At 38.3% G+C, this 24,034-nt stretch overlaps 1 protein-coding gene across 3 annotated transcripts; it reads left to right on the top strand.

The window, feature by feature from the left end:
* The first annotated feature begins 1,075 nt into the window (after nt 1-1,075).
* xrn1 (5'-3' exoribonuclease 1) lies at nt 1,076-23,918 on the top strand. Of its 3 annotated transcripts, none has more exons than XM_015400846.1 (40): nt 1,076-1,322; nt 3,115-3,347; nt 4,677-4,774; nt 4,957-5,066; nt 5,154-5,264; nt 5,349-5,434; nt 5,519-5,606; nt 6,649-6,817; nt 7,017-7,084; nt 8,909-9,046; nt 9,149-9,318; nt 11,030-11,119; nt 11,399-11,555; nt 11,970-12,089; nt 12,634-12,803; nt 12,929-13,046; nt 13,196-13,291; nt 14,408-14,511; nt 14,833-14,967; nt 15,041-15,203; nt 15,743-15,856; nt 16,247-16,345; nt 16,427-16,542; nt 16,636-16,782; nt 17,035-17,124; nt 17,988-18,123; nt 18,200-18,256; nt 18,379-18,511; nt 18,612-18,681; nt 18,946-19,138; nt 19,226-19,297; nt 19,373-19,459; nt 20,981-21,064; nt 21,168-21,299; nt 21,407-21,542; nt 21,616-21,779; nt 21,876-21,989; nt 22,111-22,216; nt 23,250-23,431; nt 23,527-23,918. In XM_015400846.1, the coding sequence occupies exons 1-40, from the start codon at nt 1,248-1,250 to the stop codon at nt 23,833-23,835; spliced, it is 5,040 nt and encodes a 1,679-aa protein (XP_015256332.1). In that variant the 5' UTR covers nt 1,076-1,247; the 3' UTR covers nt 23,836-23,918. The 3 variants fall into 3 exon arrangements, with proteins under 3 accessions (XP_015256332.1, XP_015256331.1, XP_015256330.1); XM_015400845.1 differs by having other exon boundaries at nt 9,146-9,318; nt 20,984-21,064; XM_015400844.1 differs by having other exon boundaries at nt 9,146-9,318.
* Nucleotides 23,919-24,034: the final 116 nt, after the last annotated feature.

The following is a 24,034-nucleotide window of genomic DNA, read 5'->3' as shown; positions in this document are numbered from 1 at the left end:
GAAGCAGATCCATCCCACTGACACCGTTGAGAATCCAGGGAACGGACATTGAGATAGTGGACTCTTACAAGTACCTGAGTATTCACCTGAACAACAAACTGGACTGGGCTCTCTACAAGAAGGGTCAGCGCAGTCTCTTCCTGCTGAGGAGACTGAGGTCTTTTGCTACTAAAGACCTTCTATGACTCTGTTGTGGCATCAGCCATCTTCTATGGAGCTGTATGTTGGAGAAGTGTCTTATCTGTAGGTGAGAAAAAGCGACTGGATAAGCAGATCAGTAAGGCCCGCTCTGTGACTGGATGCCCTCTGGACTCAGTGCAGGAGGTTGGAAACAAAAGGATTCTACCTAAATTAACATCTCTGTTGGATAATGTCTCCAACTCCATGCATGAAGCTGTGCTGAACTGGAAATCACCTTCAATGACAGACTGCTGCACCCTAAATGCACCAGGGAGCGTTATCACTGATCCTTCCTCCCAGCTCCTGTAAGATTCAGTTTCCATCTTAGTCAGTTAAATAACATGCTGTTGTAATGCCCATAGTTGTTTATTGATTATTTATTCTCCAGATAAAAACACTGTACAATACAGTACCATGTTCTTTCATTTTATTTTATGTTATTTTTATACACTTTTCTAAGGTCCATATTGTGTGAACACTTTGGCTATAATCTTTTTCTGCTGTATCCACCACATCACACCTTTGTGAGACAGTAAAGGGATTTTCTATTCTATTCTATTCTATTCTATTCTATTCTATTCTATTCTATTCTATTCTATTCTATTCTATTCTAGATGCATTGTTGGCTTCCACCAGATTTCCTCAGTTTGTGAGTCAAACAACCCTTGGATAAGTTTCATATCCCTTCTACTTTGTTAAAGAAAAAAATAAATAAATGAAACTGGGGAACCAGGTAAAGGAAACAATCACTTGACAAACGAGATTAAGGCGAACGTATACCTTTTTTTGTTTTGTTTTTTTGCTTGATTTCGTTTTCAGGTATTTTTTGTAATCGACATGAGGACACATCATCCCGGAACCTTCGTTTCCCTCGAACAGTCGGAATGCTTTAGAGGTCGGACAACAGGCAACTAGCTAGTTAGCGGCTGTTGGAAACAAACAGAGCAAGTTTAAACGATACTTTGGCCAACCTTGACTGTGTTTTGTCGGACTCATAGCTGAACAACTCGTTTCCAGTTTCTATAGTATTCCGTGTTCATAAAGAAGCTGAAGTTTCACCAGTGAAGATGGGAGTGCCGAAATTTTACCGCTGGATTTCTGAACGCTATCCTTGTCTCAGTGAAGTTGTCAAAGAACACAAGGTAGGGGAGGTTTTAGCTATTTGCTATCAGTACTCTATGGTAAGCCGGGGAAAAAAAAGTTTTATCTACGTACTTCTGTATGTTTTCTATCTACGAAAATAGGTCTTATGTCAATTGATGGTTTATGTAAACACAATACAAACACAAGGTCATAGGCCACATTCCTTTACTAACTGTTGGCTAATCTGGTAATTTCGTCCCACTGTTTGAATTTTCAGTACAGAAAAAAAAAATGTGAAGCGGGGTAGTTCGGGTCTTTGTTGAGGAAGAACACCCGATCAACAACAACTCTGTTAAAGTGACTAGCTGAAGTATCGCGATAACAGCAGAAAACACTAAGTTTGTGTTACAAAATACTTAGGTCAGTTATAGTTTCTTATTTTTTCCACTTAATAAAGCGCTTTAGTGCATTTTTTTCCTAATCAATACTAGCTCTTGATTGTTCTTATGTTTATCTGGGATTCAGGGCAACTTTAATCACTCGAGATCATTGACCCAGGGTTATATTTCAGTTTCTGTGCTGTAGTTTCATCAGTATTGACAGTGTTAGACAACGTAAGCATTATTTGTTTCAGGAGTGGCTGGGCATAAAGAATGAAGCAGTAAAAGCCGGTGTGGAGGGTTTAGCTTTTGGTAATGGTTCTTGATGATGAACCCAGCCTTGGCCACTCCTTATGAAACTTACTTGAATGTCCCTATTTTTTCCCCCTTTTTTTTATCAAAGCATTTTCAGCTTCCTGTAAATACAGTATGTTTGTATACAGCACTTCTAAACACAGTAAACAACCAGCTTCTTTCACAATGACCTTTTCGTGGCTTAGCTTGCATTTTGAGTTGGACTAAAACATTTAATTCATTGTTAAAATAATAAGAAACTAATTTAGTAACCATTTGATTATTAACAGAAGCATAGAAACTCTTAAAACATGACTTTTTTTTCCCTGAAAAACAACTGACTCAGAACATTAATTTAGCCACAATTTTATAACAGGAGGATGTTATATAATTGGTGTCGAATCGAACTCGGAGGGTTGACAGTTTAAGCCCCAGCTCCGGCTTTCAGTGTTGTCTTGTCCTTGGGCAAGGCACTTCACTTGCATTGTCTACTGATGGTGGTCAGAGGGCCTGGTGGCACAGGTGTACAGCAGCCTTGCTTCTGTCAGTGAGCCCCAGGGCAGCTGTGGCTACAATGCAGTTTGCCACCATCAGTGTGTTTGTGTGAAAGGGCAAATGACTGAATGTAGTGTAAAGCACAGTCTCCTGACTTAAAAAAAAAAAAAAAAAAAAACACTATATAAGTACAGGCCATTTACCACTGATTACTAATCAAACGATTCTGGACATTTTGATCAACTTTAAAATTAAAGTATATACATGCTTCAGTTATTTACCTTAATGTAACTTAAAGGGGTTCTAGTAATTGTGGCAGTAGTCTTTTCATATTTCATATCAAAACAATAATCTCTAACATGAGCCTTGTCACTTGCACGAAAGGTAATATTTTTCTTTAGTAAATGTACTTTATGTCTTTGGTACCTTTCACAGGATAGAAACCTGAAAAAGAAAAAAAAAAAACCTGAGAAAGTGTTTTAAGATAAATCAAACATAAAACCATGCAGATCATAAGAACATACAGAAAAAATACAACTGCAAACATACATCTTCATACAGCATAAAATTAGTTTTTTTTTTTTTACATACTGAAAATCATCTTAAGGGTCTTTTTACAAAAAAAAAAAAGAAATCTGTTATTTAAAAAGTGAATGTATTTATTTATTTTTTCTGCCTCCAGATTCCAGAATTTGACAATCTTTATCTGGACATGAATGGCATCATCCACCAGTGTTCTCACCCAAATGACGAAGACGTCCACTTTCGTATCTCTGAAGAGAAGATTTTTGCGGATATCTTTCATTACCTGGAGGTCCTGTTTCGGATCATCAAGCCACGCAAGGTCTTCTTCATGGCTGTGGATGGTGTGGCACCAAGGGCAAAGATGAACCAACAGAGAGGGCGCAGATTCAGGTAGTGACGAATGATCTCAATGTTTGATGTTTTTTTTTTTTTTGTTTAAAAAGTTGTGTGTGTGATATAGGTATAATAGGGGTGGGGGGTGGCTTTCATCAAGATATTGATGCTACTGTGAAATTATTCTATATTTTGCTATTGTTTACCCATTAATATCCTGCTCCACTAAGAAGTACTATATACTCTCTACCTGATTACCTAACATTATGTATTTACACTTGGCTCACGCAAGTTTATATATATATGTATATTGCAATTTTTAAGAAAGTGTTTACAGCTATAGGACTGGTGTGACAAGCCTAAACAGAGAAAGACTCAAGGAATCCCACAGTGGATGCGAAGCAATACTTGCGTTAGTTCAAAACCCTGAACTTTCTCTCAGTTCAGGTCCCAATGGTTCTAATGTATTGTGAAGGAGTTTAGCAGAGACAAAGGTTTTCTTTCTTTTCAACCAAAATCGCTGACAGAAAAAAATTATATTTACATAGAATTAGGTAAGAAATGCTCTTTAGAGGTGTGTTGGTCTGTTTTAAAATCCCTGAAGCAGGATAAACGTATTTGGTCCCAGTCAGATGAAGCACTGTGGGACAAGATTATGATCCAGCCGTAGCTCCTAGACTTCCTGAACTGGGAGCATCTTAGGTGAATGTTGTCACCGTTGTTCGACGTTCCACGATAAATGACGCACTGTGTCTCGGTAGATAAAAAAACTTGGTCCACCATGTTGAGTTGTAAGCCGCAACCAGATAGAAGCTCCTCCTATCGGAGGACGCAGTGAAGTGACCAACCACACCCAAATAAGGTGGAACATTTGCTATAATCATGTTTGATGTGATTGCACCATTAGACTTTTCATACATAAAATTTGACTCTAAGATGTTTGACTTAACTCCAATTAAAGCGACATTCAAGAATGGTCACCTTTAAGGGATAGATTAAGAGGCATATTATCTGATCTAGACTTCATATAAGATGGATGGATTAGTTTTTTTTCAACCAGTTTTTAATGGATCACTTGATGTCTGCTAGTAGAACATGATCAGTCAATTGTAAGAGTCTGTCCCAAATTACATCTATAGAAACCTCTCTCTAATTTTAACAGCAGAATCTGTCATTTTCAAGGTTACTGATCTAAACATGCAATTAATACACAGGGCAAAAAAAAATGAAGCGTTATTTAGAAAGGCTGAAAATGGTCCAAAACAATTAAAACGGATCAATATATATTTTTTTAACTCATGGCTTTATGAGAAAATACATCAAAGTTAAGCAGGGATGCTGTCTCTTCTTTTTCTTACTTCAACATTTGTATTTTTGTGCTTCCAGGTCAGCCAAAGAAGCAGAGGAGAAGATTAAGAAAGCCCTGGAGAAAGGAGAGGTGCTTCCTACAGAAGCTCGCTTCGACTCCAACTGCATCACTCCTGGTAAAGTTATTTTTTTGAATACTGTGCTTTTTTTCCATTATTGAACTTACTTTTAATGCAAAAAGTCATTCTTGAACTCTTTCTGTGACACTCTTACTATTTTATTAACTACATGTTTGCGTGTGCAGGAAGAAAATCTGTTTTTCTTGTAACCGTTTTATAACCCCCGACTCTTTTTGCAGGCACTGATTTCATGGCGAGACTGCAGGAGCAGCTCAAATACTTTGTCCATAATAAGGTGTCAACTGACAAACTGTGGCAAAACGTCAAAGTCTTCTTGTCGGGTCATGAGGTGGGTTTGGGCCAGAGCGTTGACTGAATTTGCTGTTAAAACATACGGATGAGTGTCAGCTTCAATTGATGTGTTGGTTCCTAACAGACACCAGGTGAAGGAGAACACAAGATCATGGAGTTTATTCGTTCTGAGAACACCAAACCAAATCATGATCCTAACACGCGACACTGCCTGTATGGCCTAGATGCTGACCTGGTAGGCTTTAGACTTGTCTTAAAATGTTCATCCCATTTCAAACTCTTTTGAAGCTCACCTCTTTCCTCTCTCTATGTCTTCTAGATCATGTTGGGATTAACCAGTCATGAGCATAATTTCTCCCTGCTTAGAGAGGAGGTCCGTTTTGGAGGGAAAAAATCCCAGAAAAGGTTTTCTTTTCCTCTGAATTATTTTTTTGTTTGTTTGCTCCCTCTTTCTTCTGTTATAAACCCTGTTTATTTCCTTTCCTCCAGGATAACAGCTCCAGAAGAGACGACATTTCACCTGCTTCACCTGTCACTGATGAGGGAGTACATTGATTACGAGTTCTCAGCGCTGAAGGTGTGTTAAACTTAAAAAACAAAGATAGGGATATTGTCGCTTTATTAGGCCCCAAACAATGACTTTAACTGAATTATAAACCCTAAATAATGTGGATGCTCTTTAAACTTGGTCATGAAAGAACAGCCCTTTTTCCTAGAGTGAAAGAACACAGAAAAAGTATTTTATGCAGAGTTGGAAAAATAAAGTATTTACACACTCTTTTTCACTTAGTGTGATGTCTGCACTGAGGTTTTTATGCATTTTAGTTGGATTCAATAAAATGGACTTTTTTTTTTAAGTTTCTTTTTTTATCAGCAGATATAGACAGACTATCTTAGTTTTTTCAATTTAAGTTCAGGTCGGGTGGAGAGCATCTGTGAACAACCACCTTTCTCTCTTGTCTTAGATGCTTAATTATATTTTGATCTGGACTTAAACTGGTGCTTTTTAGGAATGTTTTGATGGTGGCACCACCATCTTTCACAGATGGGATGCTGTGTTTCAATTTTACACTGGAAAAACAATCTAGAAATAAGTAAAAATGTCTTAGGTGTCTTAAGTCTTAATGTCTTAAGTGTATTTACCCTTAAATTGAGTAGCTAAATGGGATAGTTTGCCACTGGAATGAGTATTTTTACTCTTAAAATAAGATAATTAGATAACAGGCACTTGAACTAAGACAATGCAGTTGTGTTTTCTTATTTTAAGTGTAAATTGATCTGTTCCATTGGCAAAATGTCTCTTTTACCTCCTGAATCCAAGAACAAATGCACTTATTTTAAGCAAAAATGACTTATCTAGATTTCGATTTTTGTCCATTGTACATACTGGCCAAAGAGCACTGTCTTTCTTCTTTAGCTTAAAGGCTATGCCTGATGTTTGCAGGAATTACACAGCTTTAAACTATTGATATTTGCTGTTTTGAAAAATGTTCCCGTTCATTATGACTTTGAATTAGCGCAAACACAGCAGTGCCACTTGCAGGTGTAAAAGCTTATTAGCAATGTATCAAAATGCGTCCCATGTCATGTATTTTCTTATTTCTGTGACTGTTTTTCAGAATCATATGGGCTCTGCTTATGACCTGGAGCGGATAATAGACGACTGGATATTAATGGGCTTTCTTGTAGGAAATGATTTCATTCCTCACCTCCCTCATCTTCACATTAATCATGATGCTTTGCCTTTGCTGTACAAAACTTACATCAGCGTACTGCCAAGTCTAGGGGGTGAGACTCACAGACACACACTCTCACATAACAGTATTACCTCATACATATTTTAGTGGATGTGCAAGACCCTGTCCTTTGGTTAAAATTTCCCCTCAAATGTGCGTAGGTTTTATTTCAGGATGTTCAACAAAATATGCTTTGTTTTTTTATGTGGAGTGTTTTACACCTATGAACTAAGATAACTTTATATTTCTAGGTTACCTGAATGAGAACGGCCATTTAAACCTCAGAAACTTTGAGAAATACATGGAGAAGCTCTCTGAGGTAAGGCGGCCTGTTGGAATATTTTCAGGGATTTAATTGGAATGAGGTAATCTCACAGAGTTTGATGCTGTTCAGCATTATGTTTTTAATTTGAATATGAATGTAATAATAATCTGATATATTCTGCTTATTAGATCACATACTGATTAGGGGTGGAACGGTTCACAAAATCCACGGTTCGGTTCGATTCACGGTTTCGTGGTCACGGTTTTCGGTTTGGTATATGTTGATTGTTACACCGAAATCCCATAAAAATATATGAAATTAATGAAAAAAAATCCCCCAAAAAATAATGGATTGTAATTATTTTAAATGATCCGCGGAAACCCTGGATCATTTCCGCATGTTTTGCTGCTTTGAATTTAATCATCTGGCGCATGCTCTCTACCATCTCCAAGGGACTCAGAGGGGAGCGGACGGGAGCCACAGTGGGGGCTGTAGGCTTTGCTTTGAGCAGCTGGTCTGGAGCTCAGCGGGGGTTGCTGACGGAGTATGAGGGATTTCGGGGTTAGCATGACATGTTGGTCGTGTTGCTGTTAGCATAAACAAAACGTGTTGCACAATGCTTGCACCCTGTTGCACTTTTATCCACAACTTTCTTTCCGCCGTCATCGTAGGTCACTCTAAATGCAAAGCGGTCCCATACAGCAGACCTATAAAGTGCTGCTGGCGCGTCTTCCAACTCCTGTTCTTTCCCACTCGCCATACCCACACAACAACTGATTTTTTTCCCTGCTACACCCAGCTACGCTGCTTCGCTTCTTCTTCTTGTTTACTACTGGTGGTTGGCTTTGGTCGCAGTACCGCCACCTTCTGCTCTGGATTGTAAACGCATCGCCTATGAGAAAAAGGAGCAGCACATGAACCGAACGAAACACACGCGAATCGAACCGAACGGTTTTCATAAATCGTCCCATCCCTAATACTGATACAAGTTTATGATTCCAACGGAGGATATATAGGATTTTTGTTATAGTGATGAGATTGTGTGACGATTTACTGATGCGGTGGTAATGGTGGCTGACAGATCAGACAATTTATTTGAGTGTTTTTCAGTTCTAAAAAAAAAAAAAGAGTCTGGGGAAAATATTTTTGTTTATTTATTTTTTATATTAAAAATGTGCTTTTCTTTATTTCTTCCTTGGGTTTTGCCTGCTTGTGACCTTTTTTTTTCTCTCTCATGTCTTTTGAATCTTCTTAGTGGTCTTTGTTGCCTCCTGGTGTATAATTAATTTTAATGTTCTTTCATCATATAATATTACTACTTCATCTTCTTTTGTTCATTATATCCTTCTGCATTCTTGCTGTTGTTCCTTTTCCTGTCTTTCCTCCCATCCTTCTGTATGACCTATCTAAATATTAATTCCTTCCCTTTACTCTTCTCAGCTTTCCATCCATTCTGCTTACCTTTCTTTCTTAGTTTTCTACACAGTAAATTACTTTCTTTCCTCATATCCTAATGCCCTTCCTTCCCTCTTTTTATCCCACTTCTCAATAACCTTCCATCCTCCTTCCTAGTCGGTATCCAACTGCCTTTCTTTTTGTGTCCTTCTTCTCTTCCATTCTGTTTTCAAGTTTTTTCTTTGTTAAATTGTTCCTTCCTTGTATCTTTGTCTCATTTCCTTCCCTCTTATTTTCCTTGTACCTGACTGTTTTATTTCTTTGAGACCAGTATTATTATTATTATTATTATTATTATTAGTTTCATCCCTTCCTTATTTCCATCTGTCCTTCCTTCCTTTTTTCTATGTATTGATAAAACACATTTGTTGGAGTTATGAGTAAGAATATATGTTTTTCTAACTCTGGTTTAAACTTTTTTAGTTTGACCGGGAGCACTTTAGTGAGGTGTTTGTGGACTTGAAGTGGTTCGAAAGTAAAGTCGGCAACAAATATCTGAACGAGTCTGCTGGCATAGCAGCCGAGGAGGAAGCCGCTAGCCGAACTGGTGCAAAGGCAGAGGTAGAAAGGCTCTATTTAAAGGGGCCAACGTTAGATCCTTGTTTTTTTTTTTTTTTTTTTGAACAAAGTTGACTTATAACTGTTGTCTCTGACACATAGAAGGACTCTTCCACCCATCTTGGCGCCCTGGCATCATCTGAAAATGTGACTGAACAAGAAAAAGGAGAACTGGCAGATGAGGAGGAGGAAGAGGATGAGATGTTTGAAACAGAGTTCAGACAATACAAACGCACATATTATATGACCAAGATGGGGGTGGATGTTGTGTCAGAGTAAGTACATAATACACTAATGACTTTAAGCATTAAGCTACTAGTTGTTGCTAAGCCTTTGAGAGACTGACTCCTTAACCCTCAGTGGGTGTTCAGCATGCAGCAGTTCTGTCCTACTTTTTCATAACATTCTGCCTGAATAATGGCAACATGTTCTATAATGTATCTGTTTCTTCTTTCCTTCTGTATGCTCTAATTAGGTAAAAGGTTCAGTTTAGTTTGTTTATATAACAAAATAAAACTTTCAAGGTTACTGCTTTTGTTATAATTTTTTTTTCTTTATTCATAAGTATAGCAGCCCACGTTAATCTAGCAGAACAAAGATGGATTTTCCATTGGGAATTCACAAAAACGTTTTCAGATACAGATTATTGTTGCTTTGGTCATGGGTTTCTGTAGCCAATAATATTCCTCCTCAGTCGGGAAACTGCAGAGATGTGTCGCTATGTCAGAAAACCCAGTTACGACCCTTTCTGAGGGAAGGAGGTTATTGGTTATGATGAATCATGGCTCCATCCATCCTGTCTCCTTTGCAGAGAAGCATCCCCAAAAGAATGATGCTTCCAACTCCATGCTTTACACTCAGTGTGCTGATCTTGGGGTTGTTCTAATTCTTCTCCTTCCAAAAGCAGGGAGTGGATTTTAGCTCATAAAGCTGTATTTAACCATATGACCTTGGTAACTTAACATTTAAATTCCCTTTGGGGTTAATACAGTATTTATGAATTCAGTTGAACTAATTGGCCAATATTTTTTCATGATTTGTTAAAAAAAAAAAAACAGCTTTGTCTACATACAGCAGTTGTTGCCATTCGCTCTGATTGAAAATCTAACAGAAGTGTGGATTTCCTCCTGAACAGACAGATTTGATGACTTGGTTACATAAGAAAAGATTTGTGACTTCACTTAAGTGGACTTCTGAAATGACTTGAAACATTTGGGAACTTCTAGCGGCCAAGGTTTAGTACACCCTGAGCAAGTTGCTGGCGGATGTAGGTTATCCTACCAGAGAGAAGTACAATTTATTGAAAAACGTTTTGGTGCTTTGTGACATTTAAACAAATACTACTTAAATTAATGACTGGAAAATTCAAACCATAGGACTTGGGCTTTACCTGGGACTCATTACTCCATATTTGTGACTCAACTTCTGCAAATTAAATCCTATACTGCGACCAAACTATAAACAGTTCAGTGGCACCAAGAACCTAGCTGACCCCCAGTTTACACTACGCAGCAGTTCTGTTCTTGTTTGAACTCTTCATTGCTGAATTTCCCTTTGGGATTAATAAAGCATTATTCAATTGAAATGAATACACTCCCATTATAATCAATGGTTGGTTTTACATAGACAGGCATAGACATAAATTGGCTTATCAGAATTAAAACATGCGTCATGTAAACAGACCATTTGGAACATTATAATTGAATTCAGCTCTTTTGGGATGGAACAAATTTTCGATTTTGAGGTTTATTTTTTCATTTGTTGTGTCCTTGGACAAGATACTTGACTGCTGGCGGTCAGAGGGCTTGGTAAGTCTTGGATAAGCAGAACATGACGAGTACCATCAGTGTGTGAATGAATGTAGTCGAAAGATCTTTGGAGTCCCATGATTTGAAAAAGTGCTAAATAAGTAAAGGCAATTTACCATTTAACACATCAGTTTTCACCTTTTTACTGACTTGGATCTGGATTTTGACTCCATTGCAGCGAGTTTCTAGCCAAGCAAGCCAAATGTTATGTGGAAGGCATCCAGTGGATTCTTCACTACTATTATCATGGAGTTCAGTCATGGAGCTGGTGAGTGCATACCTCTGGGTTTTTATTCTACAGAAATATCAAGTTTAGCTGGAATAAATAACGACTCTATTATAATAAGTATTACTACAGCATCTGCTCTCTCTCTCTATGGTATTTATAACCTAGATTTAAATCCAGATGTCTTGTTGCTAACTGTTAAGAATCATTGTGTCCTTTAGTAATTTTTGGGCAGTAGCAATAACATTACTTTAAATGTGCTCCCTTGTCCTCGTTTCGATACAAAATAAAGCTTTAAATAAAATGTGTCTATCTCTGCAGGTACTACCCTTATCACTATGCCCCGTTCCTGTCTGACATCCGAAACATTTCAGAATTAGAGCTGACCTTTGACCTGGGAAAACCCTTCATGCCTTTCCAGCAGCTATTGGCTGTCCTGCCTGCTGCCAGCAAGGAACTGCTCCCTGAAAGCTACAGGGTAACGACTCAAACCCATATGCGGCATTTATCAGCAGGATTATATGGGCAGGGTCCAGACATACAGCGGAATGATGCTCTTAGTGTTAAAATAAAAAAGAAATCAAGCAACCATTTGTTTTAAATTCATAGAGGTACAGAGTCACTGTTCTAATGCTTAGTGCTGAACATTTGGAAAAAAATGAATCTTAACTGAAACTGTTGGGGAATTGATATGGTTTTTATTTCTGCAAATTCGTGTAACTTACACTTTCTTTCCTGTTCCATTTTCTAAAAGTTTCCATGTCATCATAATCATAGAAAGTACAAACATTTTGGTATAACAAGTGTTTAGGAAATCAAGTTTTCTTAAAAGACTGACATGCAGATGCTAATTTATTTATTTATTTATTTATTTTTTTGTGGATTTCTTTAGGACTTGATGACCAGCCCAAGCTCCCCCATTATTGAATACTATCCTCCTGACTTCAAAACTGACCTGAATGGAAAGCAGCAGGAATGGGAAGCTGTGGTGCTTATTCCTTTCATAGATGAGGTGCATACACACACACACCCACAAACACACATATACAAAGTTGTTTCACTATCTTTGTGGGGCCTTTCCATTTATTTTCATTCATTTACACAGATTAATCTGGACTCTAAACCCAACCTAAACCCAATTCACAGCTTAGTCAGTCCTTTAGCAGTTCCCCTCATAGGGTCCACTCATCGGGCCCCAGAGAGAACAGTTGATCCCAAAATGTGTTATATTTTCAGAAAATTGGCCCCACAATGTATAAAAAACAAGAACACAAACACACATGTTGTCTTTTCCATTGCCTTCCATTCATTCCCACTCACTTCTATGGCCTAACCAATACCATCTCATACTGAACCTAACCTAAACTCAATTCACACCTTAGTTCTAAACCTAACCCCTGTCGCAGGAAGAGACCAATTATTGGTCCCCACAGGTAACTATAAGTCCCCTAAATGTATCATATTCCTGGGAAATCGTCCCCTGACAAAAACATGGCCACAAACACTCACATCCAGGGCCAGGATTTAACCTTATAAACTTGTTTGTTGGTAAACAGACGTGCCTTCTAGCAGCTATGGAGCCTTTCAGTGACAAGCTGACGAAGGAAGAAAAGGCCAGGAATCGGCACTCAGAGTGTGCCATGTACTCCTATGACCCCGACATGGACTTTACATACACCTCCCCCCTGCCTCAGCTGTTTCCAAACATCACTCATTGTCATGTCAGGTAGATATGCACTTTTTTCCCTTGTAATTTTTAAAAATCACCACAGTGTTGTGCCGTTTTTAGTGTTCAAATGTGTCTAATCATTGACTTTGCTCTGCTTGCTGCTGGTTCGTTGATTGTTACAGGGAAGTCCAGATCCCCATGGATGCTTGGCATGTAGCGTTAGACCACGTCAGTAAGCGTGTTGACCGCTCAGCTTTGTACTTCTGTGGTTTCCCCACTTTGCACCACATCAAACACAAGGTGGGTGGGGGTGCCTGATGGCATCCATCACACAGTTTCAAGTTGATCCAGCTCTGATTCAACCTGTTAAGTTTCACTCAGCTTTATAAGAGCCATTTCAAGTTTTCCTGTTTAGTTATTAAAACTTTTTCTTGATTTGCTGCCTGTAGTTTTATAAGAAGAAGAGTGGAGTGGTGGTGTTTCAGCAGAGTAGCAGAGGGGAGAACATGATTCTGGACATCCTTCCCAATCAAGATGGGGAAACGGTGAGCATTCCTTTGTCCTTTTAAGCCTGAGCTATGAACAGGTCATTCTAAAAACCAGCATCACAAAATTATCTGAATTTGTCACTAGTTTGATTTAAAAAGAAATAAAAGTGTAATCACAACTGACTTAAAAGCTTGGAGAACTTTAAAATTAACTAGGCTTTGTTGATAATGAACTTGAGTTTAGTGTAGTTCTTCCTGATGAAAACTGCTCTTCACATGGGAGTAAATATTGCAGAAGCTGATGATCTACAACTATTTAGTATTTTAACTTTTTTTATCCAGAAAACAGCCTCAGTGTTACTTTTTATCTACAAGAGTTTTGTTGCTTCATTCATTTCCAGACAGCTCAGGTGGGTACCCTCTCACCTCTCTGACCACTGATTTTTTATTTTTTTTTTTGTAATACACTTTTTGTACACTTACTAGGATTTCAATTCTTTCTTAAATTGAGCAGGTAATTGAGACACTTTGCCAATGGAATTGGACAATTTACATAAAAAAAAATAAAAATCTGCCGTGTCCTATTCCAAGTATCTAAATATTTAATTTTAAGGGTAAAAATACTTTTTCCACTGGCAGATCATCTTATTTCCCTTCTAAAATTAAGGGTAAAAACGGTTATTTAAAATAAAGGTTTACTGATTTGAGATGTTTTTGCAGTGTAATGGTGGATACTGTCTCTGCAGGGGCTGGTAAATGTTTTGAGTTTGGATGCAAAATTGACCTGAGTTAAACTGTAGATTGACAAAAATTAAATGTTTTTTTTTTTTTTTTCATTCATGTTGACCAATTAAAGCACTTTACAGTTGGGGTGTTCAGGTGTCGCAGTGGTTAGCACACACAACCCATGTGTAAAGGCCTTAGTCATCGACGTGGCCGACCCGGGTTCGGATCTGACCTGTGTCTTAACATATACATCACAAGCTAAAGAAGAAGTTTTAAGTCTTTAAAGAAGTTTATGAAATGTTACTTAAACATTCACCAAAATCATTCTTGCGCTCCTGTAAAGTTGGATGCAATTGTTACTGCTTCAAATTCGGTAAAGTGATTAAAGTAACGTAATTTATTTAAATATTCCAACTTTGTTCTTTTTCCTTTCGTCTCTGTCTACAGATATGTGATCATGTTGCTGCAGACGTTTTGGGGAAGTCAGTATTTGTCAACTGGCCCCATCTAGAGGAAGCACGCATTATTGCAGTATCAGATGGAGAAACTAGGTAAGGATTTTAACCACTCTGAAAATGAAATGACTTATTTTGACCTAAGGTCTATTAAGAATCACTACTATGTGCTGTTTTATGGCCACAGTGTTTTTTCTTAAGTACTTTCTAAATCGAATTCCTGTTCGACTCATCACTGTTTAATGAGGGGCTAAAAAAAAGTTGTTCCTCTATTAGGGAGAAATGAAAGATTATGGAAAAAATAGGGAATATTTGACCGCTATACTTTGACAGTTTTAGATGTTTCCCCTTGGTAGATCCTCTTCGTTTACCTTTTAATCACTGAGAAAAAGTACAAATTTGCAACCCATCTTTCAGGTTTGCTTTAGATGAACCTCCTGGGGTCCAACAAGTGTACGACCGGCCTTCCAGTCCTCCTCCTACTAAAGTTTCCTGTTTGTCTGACAAAGAGCAGAAGGAATGGGTGAAGGATGTCCAAGGAATCACTGAACAGTAAGTTACACTAAACAATTAGAAAAACAAATTCTATCCAGTGTCATAACCACTTTTTTGTTGTTGTTAACAGTTTCTTCAAGAGGAAAGGCATCGTAGTAAACGAGACAGACGTGCTTCTCTACGGTCAGATGCTGACAGGAAGAAAATATGTCCCTAAAGCCAATGGAGTGGTGGAACTGGAGAAACAGTGGGCCAAACAGGTTCTTCCTTTCGCCTTCCAGACTGTGGTTAAGGTACCTCAACACACACACACACACACACACACACACACACACACACACACACACACACACACACATTGAAATAACGTACAGATCTAAACAGAGGGAAATAGTTGACTTGGATTTTAATCCTACAATCAAATATTTTAGATATGAGCAAAACTGCAGGAAGGGAGGATGCTGTAAAGCTTGGACTATTAAACCCCTGAGAAATGTCTAGCAGGAACAATATTTATTTATCTTCATTATGTATAGAAATGTTTCCTGTTTACAATTTTTTGTTCCTAAGTCATTTAAAATGAAATTGTCTTTACAAAGGCTCAGTTTGAGATTTTATTCATAAAAAGAATCTGTCCCAGCTGTATGTTTGACATTTATATATATGATAGAGATTGGTACGGTAAGAGGCATTAATTGTATTGTATTCTTAATTTGCTCTTAAGTGGAATATGGTCATCAATAAAAAAGCTGGCATTCAAGGTGCTATAAACTGCCGGACATATAATGCAGCCTGATCCACGTCCTAATTTCATCTTCCCTTCAATTTTTAGGACATCGAGGCATTTTACTCATCTCTGTCCAGTTTTAAGAGTTTGGATGAACTCTTCCCTCCAACAACTACAGTCTTCATGGTGGGAAACCCTTACTACGGTGCCATGGGAGAGGTGAGATATTTACATCCAAAAGATCAGATTATCCATCTCGTGCTTTAAGCTCAGCTTTGTTTTAGAGCTTAGAACAATTTCTCCTCCTAAAAGTATTACTTTTTAAGCTAATAGTTTCAAATCAAACTACAAAACCCAGCTTACTTTTTTCATCTTAAAAACATAATCCTGAGCTTAGATTCAGCTAGCGTAAATACCAACAAATTAGAAATCTTAGTCATCTTTAAGTTTTAGTCTGGCTGTGTTATTAGCAGTGTACACTTTTATTGGTTTACTTTAAAGAAAGTATGCATCAGCTGTACTTTTTCATCCTTGGAAACCTAACTTTTGCTGCTAGTTGGTCAGTGTAAGCTGCTTTTACACCAGCTGCATTTGAAAATTCCATCTCAGGTCCAAGACTCTCAAGATGTCATCAAAGAGGGCCGGGTCCGGGTAGTGTTCAACGTACCTCATGAGCCACAGCTGGAACACCTGATCCACAATCAGCATGTGAGACACATAGAGACACGAGCATCTCGCTTTAATCCGGGGAATCTTCTACATCCTCATTTGTTTATGTTGAATTTTCAGAAATACTCAGTCAAGTACTGTCCAGGCTACGTCCTGGCCTCTCACCTCGGCATCAGCAGCTATCTCGTCTCTCGCTTCTCAGGAAGCATCTTCATCGGCAGAGGCTCAAAGAGGAAGTGTGTTCAATACTTTTTATTATTCAAGATGATGATAGTCTTTGTTTTGTCGCCTTTATACTAATCAGTCCTTGTAAATCTTAATGTGTCCAGTCCCTGTGGGGAGCAAAAAGCTAATGTTGGGCTGAACCTTAAGTTCAACAAGAAGAATGAGGAGGTTCCTGGGTACACCAAGAGAACCGAGAAGGAGTGGCTTTACTCTGCTGCTGTTGAGGAGCTGCTAGCTGAGTACCTGGACAGGTACACTCTTAACTTTTATTTATCTGCTGCTAAGATCAGTATGCATGTCCTTCCTGTGGTTCACTTCCACTAGTGGACAAATTAATCAAGCCAAAAATGTTTTAAGTCTGTTCATTTATTAAGAATGAAAATAATAGCCATAGCTTTCCCTGAGCTAAATTGGCAAGCAGCTGTAAAAGTGAGTTAAAGGTTGGTTTTCTTTTGAAATACCATTTTTAATTTCTTGCTTTGATACCTTTTACACTTTTCTAGATTTTCTGAAGTTTTTGATGCAGTGTCCAGAAACAGTCATGATGATGTGTTCTACGAAGACGACATCTGGCCAGGAGTGGATCAGAATGGGTAAGAACGAAGGATGCGCCTCAACCAGACAACACTTTTTATTTCCTGTCCCTACCGAGACTTTGGAGACTTTTGAAGCCAAGAGTTTAATTAAGTTAAGGCAAGATAGTGGGGCTGTAGAAAACAGCAGGTGTTTAACAGTGTTTCTATATTTCCATGCATTGTGATAAAGAGTTGGAGCAGAATAATAGATGACAAATGTATTCTTTTTCAAATGTTTAATCAGTGCAAAAAAAAAAATAAAAATTGGATCACAAAAAAAAAAAAGAATTTGGTTTCTTCACATACTATTTATATGCTGTATTCCATATTTTTGGTTTTTTTTAAATCTGTAGAAAATGATTTCGGATTTTTAAAATAGCGGTCAGAATGGAAATGGGTAATTTACTGACTATCTATGATCTATGTTTTCCAAAAAAAACCCCAAAACAATAAATTAAGATATGAACATAATGGAAACAAGAAGGGCTGAAACAATGAATGACAGTAAAGTGATCCATCAATTAGTGAAATAGTCGTACACAAGTTTGATAAATAACTGGATTATAGAGGCTTTTAAACCTGCCACTTACTGAAAATAAAACCCTTTAAAAGCAGTATAACCCTTTTGTTGCCTTGGACCCTTTTTTTTTTTGGTTTGTTAGTTATTGTAACTCAACTCTGAGGTAAAACATTTGAGGATTTTGGTTTGGATGTTCTTCACTTCACAACAGGAAGTGATGAAATCAAAGTAAACAGATATCTCCTCCTTGTTTCCTCTTTTTCTGAAGCATTTTATTTTCAAACCATTGAGAGAACATCATTGGTAACATTTCTATTCTCATTTCATTTGACATTTTTTTATTGCATGCTTTCCTTTTCAGGGCAGAGAGGGTGGCTGAAATCACCTCCTGGTTGAAAAGTCATCCGGTCAGCTCCTCCAGCAGGGCATCATGTGACCTCCAGGTTCTGGATGCTGCCATTGTGGAGAAGATTGAGGAAGCCGTGGAAAAATCCAAGGTGAAACACTCGTAATATGCCATTGTATCGTATTCTCACACATGTATGTGTCTCACAGTTTCTGCTCTTCCCTCAGGTGAAGAAAAGCACCAAGAAAGTCCGAGTGACAGTAAAGCCTCATCTTCTGTTTCGGGTTGGTGTTAGATTATAGTAGACTTTTTTAAATTGAGAAGTCCACCTTTAACCCTTTATCGTGGTGATTTAATTATTTAACTAAATTAATGAACTAAACAAATGAATAATTTTTGTGTGTAGCCCCTGGAACAGCAGCAGGGTGTGGTTCCAGATCCAGAAGCTGAGTTTCGTCTGTTTGATAGAGTCGTCAACATCAGGGAGAGCTTCACCGTCCCTCTGGGACTCAGAGGGACAATCATTGGCATTAAAGGAGGTAAAATCTTATAAATTTTATCATGGGCTTCATACAATAAAAGGGTACCGATGATCCTGCTAATTTCAAACCCGCTAATCAGTGCCGTCTTTGTTGATAGCGGAGCATGAAGCTGAGGTTCTCTATGAGGTCCTGTTTGATGAGGAATTTGCAGGAGGTCTTAACATAAGGTAAGCGTCAGTGAACATCAGGGAATTATTGGTCCTATCTGACCAGACACTGGAGCTGGAGCTGCTAATTAGTTGGTTCAAGTCTTTAAAATCCTCTTAACCAAGAGATGTGAGTAGAAAACCAGTTGATAGAGTAGGGGTCACAAGTTTATCAAATCTATGAAATAAGTCCTCAGAAGTAAATATAGTCCGGCTGTGTGAAATATATTTTTAATTTTTGACAGCAGTAGTACGGTAATAAAAACTACTGTCTCTTTTACGTAGGTGTACATCTCCTCGTGGGTACCGCCTCCCTCCCTTCGCACTCATTAACCTCTCCCACGGTACTCGATTGGACCATGGCTTCCACAAACTCACCGCTGTTGTCAAACCTCAGCCTGCTACTGGTGGCAACCTCAACTCTCATCGTCTGGGAGGCCTAAACCACTCTCCTCGTTCACCTTTTGTCCCCACGCAGGTATGAGGGGAAAGAATGCACACAATACAGCACCGTTTGTAATGATCTTTCATTACAAAATGTCACCTCTCACCTCTTTATCTGCAGCATAACAAGAATGCTGTGGCTTCCCAGGGTAACAAAACTCCATCTAAAGGCCCCAACCACAAACCAGCTAAGGTAGGTGTTACATGTTATTCATGTCCCTCAACTAGATGAAATCAGTATGAAGACTTCTGTTTCTGTCCTCTCCAGTTTAAAGACGAGTACAGTAATGTTTGGCAGTCTCTGCAGCAGAAAACGGGTCCTCCCAACAAACCTCCTGCCCATTGGCACAATAATGTAAGTTTATTGTTTTGTTTCCTTTCAGTTTCTTAGGCTACAGGATTCTAATAAACCATAGTTTCATCCTTCAAACCAGTTAAGCTTCTGATCCACAAGTTATTGGTTGACTAAATAATTATTTCTACTAAATCTGTTACCACGGGACTAATGTCCTTATAAAGAGTGTTAACAGCTAAAGAAGTTGGTTTTGTCAATTTTAGTTGATTCTTAAGTTCTGTTGTGGATCTCAAGACCCCATACTGGTTGATCAGAAACTCTTAAGTGGAATCATGAGCCCAACTTGGTCTAAAAAAAAAAACAACTAAATGCTTAAATCTGATTGAGATGCTGTAGACACATCTTAAGCTGGCTGACCATCCTCAAAAACCTTCCAGAGGACAAATAAAACAGTTCAGGAAATAAGACTGGTCCATAAACTGTATCCAAATAACAAAATCACTACTATTAATTTCAAACCCTTGATCTAAGTTGTCAGAATCAAAGGTTTGCCCCAGTTAGATATATGGTTTAGAGCAGTTATTTCCAACCGGGGGATAGCGTACCCCTAAGTGGTGGAAGGGGTACATGAAAATATTTTATTTTTTAAGTAGTAAAGTGAAATAGGGCTGGGATCTGTTTTGCTTTGTAAGGATCAATTGGAAAAAATGAAACAAGCTTTTATCAATTAAAAAGTACCTTTTTCTTAAATGATTGAGCTCACCTGCTTTGATACACATCCAAACCAAGCAGAGGAACAGACTGGAAGTAAAGGAACAGCCTGGAATCAGCTGTTTTTCACACTGGGCTATCGGGGCTCTTCAAAGCACCTCAGGTGTCTTAACAAAAACAAAGTAAAACTAAGAAAGTCCGTCTGAGTATAATTTTTGTTCTGTAATTTGTTCGAAATTCATCAAGTTTTAAATGTGATTATAGATTGTGGTTTATAATATGATTTTATTTTGTATTTATTTTGATTCCTTACTAACTTCCATGCAACATATTTATGTTTTTTTTTTTTTTTGCAATGGATAGCATAAAATGCCTCTGAATTAAATGCTCAAATAAAAGATTAAGTAAAATATTTTTTATTATTGCATATTCCAGTTTTGGACAACCATCTTTCTCATGGTAAGACAAAATGTTAAAAAAGATTATAAAACAATGGTTTAGAGGAAAGAAACATTTTACACATAAGGTCAGGGTTGATGTAGATGGCTGTATCCTCTCATAAATGAAGTCATTATTGATGATTATCTTGACGCATACAGATAGAGAGCTTCTTTAATGGCCAGCAAGCTGTAAACATAAAACATGTAAGGTCTAACGGGGGTACCGATCATATGAAAACACCTTTATCTGGACTCCACGTCAGATCCTGACAGGTCCTCTTTTGAAGCTCTGTGTCGGTTCTTGATGTATCTTAAAGCAGAAATGGATATTTCATGTTGTTTATTTGTCTTTGGTTACTTTAGTTATTTCAGCGTATTAAAGTTGAGGTTTCGCAGCTGAAGTTGAACCAAAGTCATACTCTTTACTTAGCAGGTCCCAGCTAGTGGCATCAGAGTGTTGAAGAAAAATGAAGATGTCAACTCCTTTTTCCCCCCAAAGAGCACAGCTGATAAGGTTAGAACAATAGCCTGTCTTTTTTTTGTTTTCTGTTTTTTGCTCTTTGTTTTACCCTTTATTACAAATGTTCTGTTCTAGCTGATGTCTCCTGTGTTTCCAGGGCACCACTGAATTTGAGGAACTCATTGCAAATTTAAAGATAGGCAGCCAACAAACGCCACCACCCCCTGCTCCTCCAGCAGAATCCAGCAACCAACAAGATGGTCCTTTGTCTCCACAGTCCTTTGCAATGGTAAGGCCGAGTTAAAGGTGGTGATTAGATCATTGAAATATTAAAATTAATTATATAAAACAGGCAGAATAAGTTTTTTTTTTTTTTTTTGGTGGGGCTGTTTGTAGAAGGGAACGCTAGTTCTTAAGGAGATGCTGAAGATTGATGGAGCTGGAACAGGAAGTCCCACATCCCAGGAGGCGGTAAACCCTGCTCCCCCTGCTGGCCAGCAGCAGAACAGAAGACGATCAAATAAGAAGCTAGGTTTGTAGCTGTGCATGTTTCCATGTGTGAAGTGGTTGTGTCACTCTTCTCATTGTACATTTCTTTCATCCAGCTGCTAAAATAAACAATCCACCTGGTGAGTCTGTCACATCATCCGCTCCAGCTTTAGCAGCTTCTGCCAACTCTGCTCCGAGCAGCAGGGTGTCTGAGCTGGCCTGTTTCTGCGTGGGCTTGGGCATGGCCCCTCCTGACTTCAGCTTCATTCGCAACCGACAAGTAACACCATTTGCTCTTCTTCTCCACCACTAATCGGACACTGATAAAGTTTGTCATTGTGATAACTTCTTTTTTACAACTGTTTGTCTATCTAAGGGTCCGGTAGTCTGTCAGGTGAAGCTGTCCAATGGACTAACAGTTCACGGACCGCAGTGTCAATCAGAAAATGAAGCCAAGGAGAACGCAGCCTTCTTTGCCCTCCAAAGACTGGTATTTAAAAACATTAAATGGATCTTCTTCACCTTAGAAGCTGATAATCATCAGGTTTTTGCATGTTTGAAGGAGTTAAATACTCTAATCTGCACACGTCTGCCTTTTTGTTTACATCCAGAACTCTCTAGGGTCAGGTTTTCCACTGCCTCCTCATCTGTATCCAGGAATGGCTCCGATGCAGCGCCCACCGATGGGAGCCATGCCTCAAGTCTTCAACCAGCAGGGTCAGTGTGTGGCTCTCATATATTACAGATCATAGGGTTAGAGCGAGCAGCCTTAATGCAGGTGCTAATATTTTTAGAACCAAAATCTACATTCGAAACAAATCCTATGTTTACTCAATCCACACAAACATCTATGAAAGTCAAGATTTTCACTACAGATGCAAAGATCAGAGTTATGTTATAGGCCAACGAAAAGAAGCACATAATTCAAAAAGCAATGATGTGCACAAGTGGTTAGCGGTGAGAGATGTTTTTTTCTTTTTTAATCATCTTTAATGTTTTTACACATTGAAATCTTGAAATGAAACCTTTTTGACACAATGCAAAATAATTTTCTCTCATTAGCTTTCTTTTTGTCTGACTTCAGTAGTTAATGGGATCACAATTAGCTCATCCAGTCCTGCTAAATTTATGAAACAATTTACACAAAAGCAGCCTAAGGCATAGATATTCAGTTACTGCAGCAGGTAGTTTGAAAAAAAGAGGGAAGCAATATTCAGCTGTAGCTTAGCCACGTTTTTTTTCTGGACATGTAGAAAAAAAAAAAAACCCAAAGAAACTTTCAAAACTGTGCGTTACTTTTAAGAATGCTTTTTTTCCCCTGATATATAAATGTCCCATTTCTTCAAAGATAAAAATAGTAATTTTCTCAGATTACTGCATGTTTAGTTTATTGTAGGCAAAAAAATAACAAAAAAATGCACTTTATGTATTTTATATCTTTTTGAATTGTAAATTGGACATTTTTGGCCCACATGGACAAGCGTTTAGAGTGGTTTTCAAAGTTCTTTACAATGAATCCTTGTCTATATTTTGTTTTACATTTAAGAAAAAATGGAGAACAACCATCAGCTACATTCTTATAACATCTTTTGTGGTTTATTTTGAGTTGGTTTGTCATTCAAATCCAGAAATTCTGTAAAAATGTTGGTTTTTACTTGGATTAAAAATGTACAGCAGTTTGAGGTTTGAATACAGTTGAATTGCCTTCAGATTTGATGAAATGAAGTCCATCATTTGGTTTCTTTTCCAGGTGGTTTACTGCTGCCTTCTCAGGGTTACGGCCCCCCTCCTCTTTGGGGATTGACCCTTCCTCCTCACCAACCACTCAACCAGCCGTTCTATGGAGCACCAGGAACCTTCCCAGGCGCTGCTCGTCCCCAGCCTGGTACCTCTCTACCCATTGGGTCCCACAACCAGTTCATCCCGCTACAGGTGAGCTGTCACACCTATTAATGACGGAGCTGGGAGAGGTTTCATAATTTCTTTTTAGGTGTAAATTTCATCTTCTATTCTTCAAACTCCTACAGGTGACTAAAAAACGAGCATCGGCTAACAAAAAGAACCACGAAACCAGAGAGTTTTACAGCGCCGCCCATACCGTTGCTAAGAACCAATCCCAAAAGCAGCTCCCTGCCCAGTCGCAACCTCAGAACGAATCACAGAACCAGAGCCAATCAGAGGAAGCGAAAAGCAACTCGTCCAATCCCAGCCCAGCAGTCCAACACACACATCCCCGAAAGAGCGGGCCGGCAGCAGGCCACACCCCTGGCTCCGCCTCCAAGAGGAGGCACAGGAAGTTGGCTGTTAACTTTGAGGCAGCTAAAGTAACAGAGTGAGCTGAGCTTGTCTCTGTAAAGGTGTGTGTATGTTTAGAAAAAAGTGCTAATTTTTATTTTCTTTAGCCTTGTATTTTTTTTTTATTTTTTTTTTTATTTTTTATTTTTTTTACTTTGATCGAAATCTCATTATTGTTTCTTGCAACCGTTTTAAAGAGAAAGCTGCTTCACTCTGGTGCATAAAATGGGACTTTTTATT

The sequence above is a fragment of the Cyprinodon variegatus genome, unplaced genomic scaffold, assembly GCF_000732505.1.
Source record: "Cyprinodon variegatus isolate N-32 unplaced genomic scaffold, C_variegatus-1.0 Scaffold1154, whole genome shotgun sequence".
NCBI lineage: Eukaryota > Metazoa > Chordata > Actinopteri > Cyprinodontiformes > Cyprinodontidae > Cyprinodon > Cyprinodon variegatus.
Note: the sequence above shows the minus strand (reverse complement) of the source record. Positions and strands in the feature narration are given on the sequence as shown.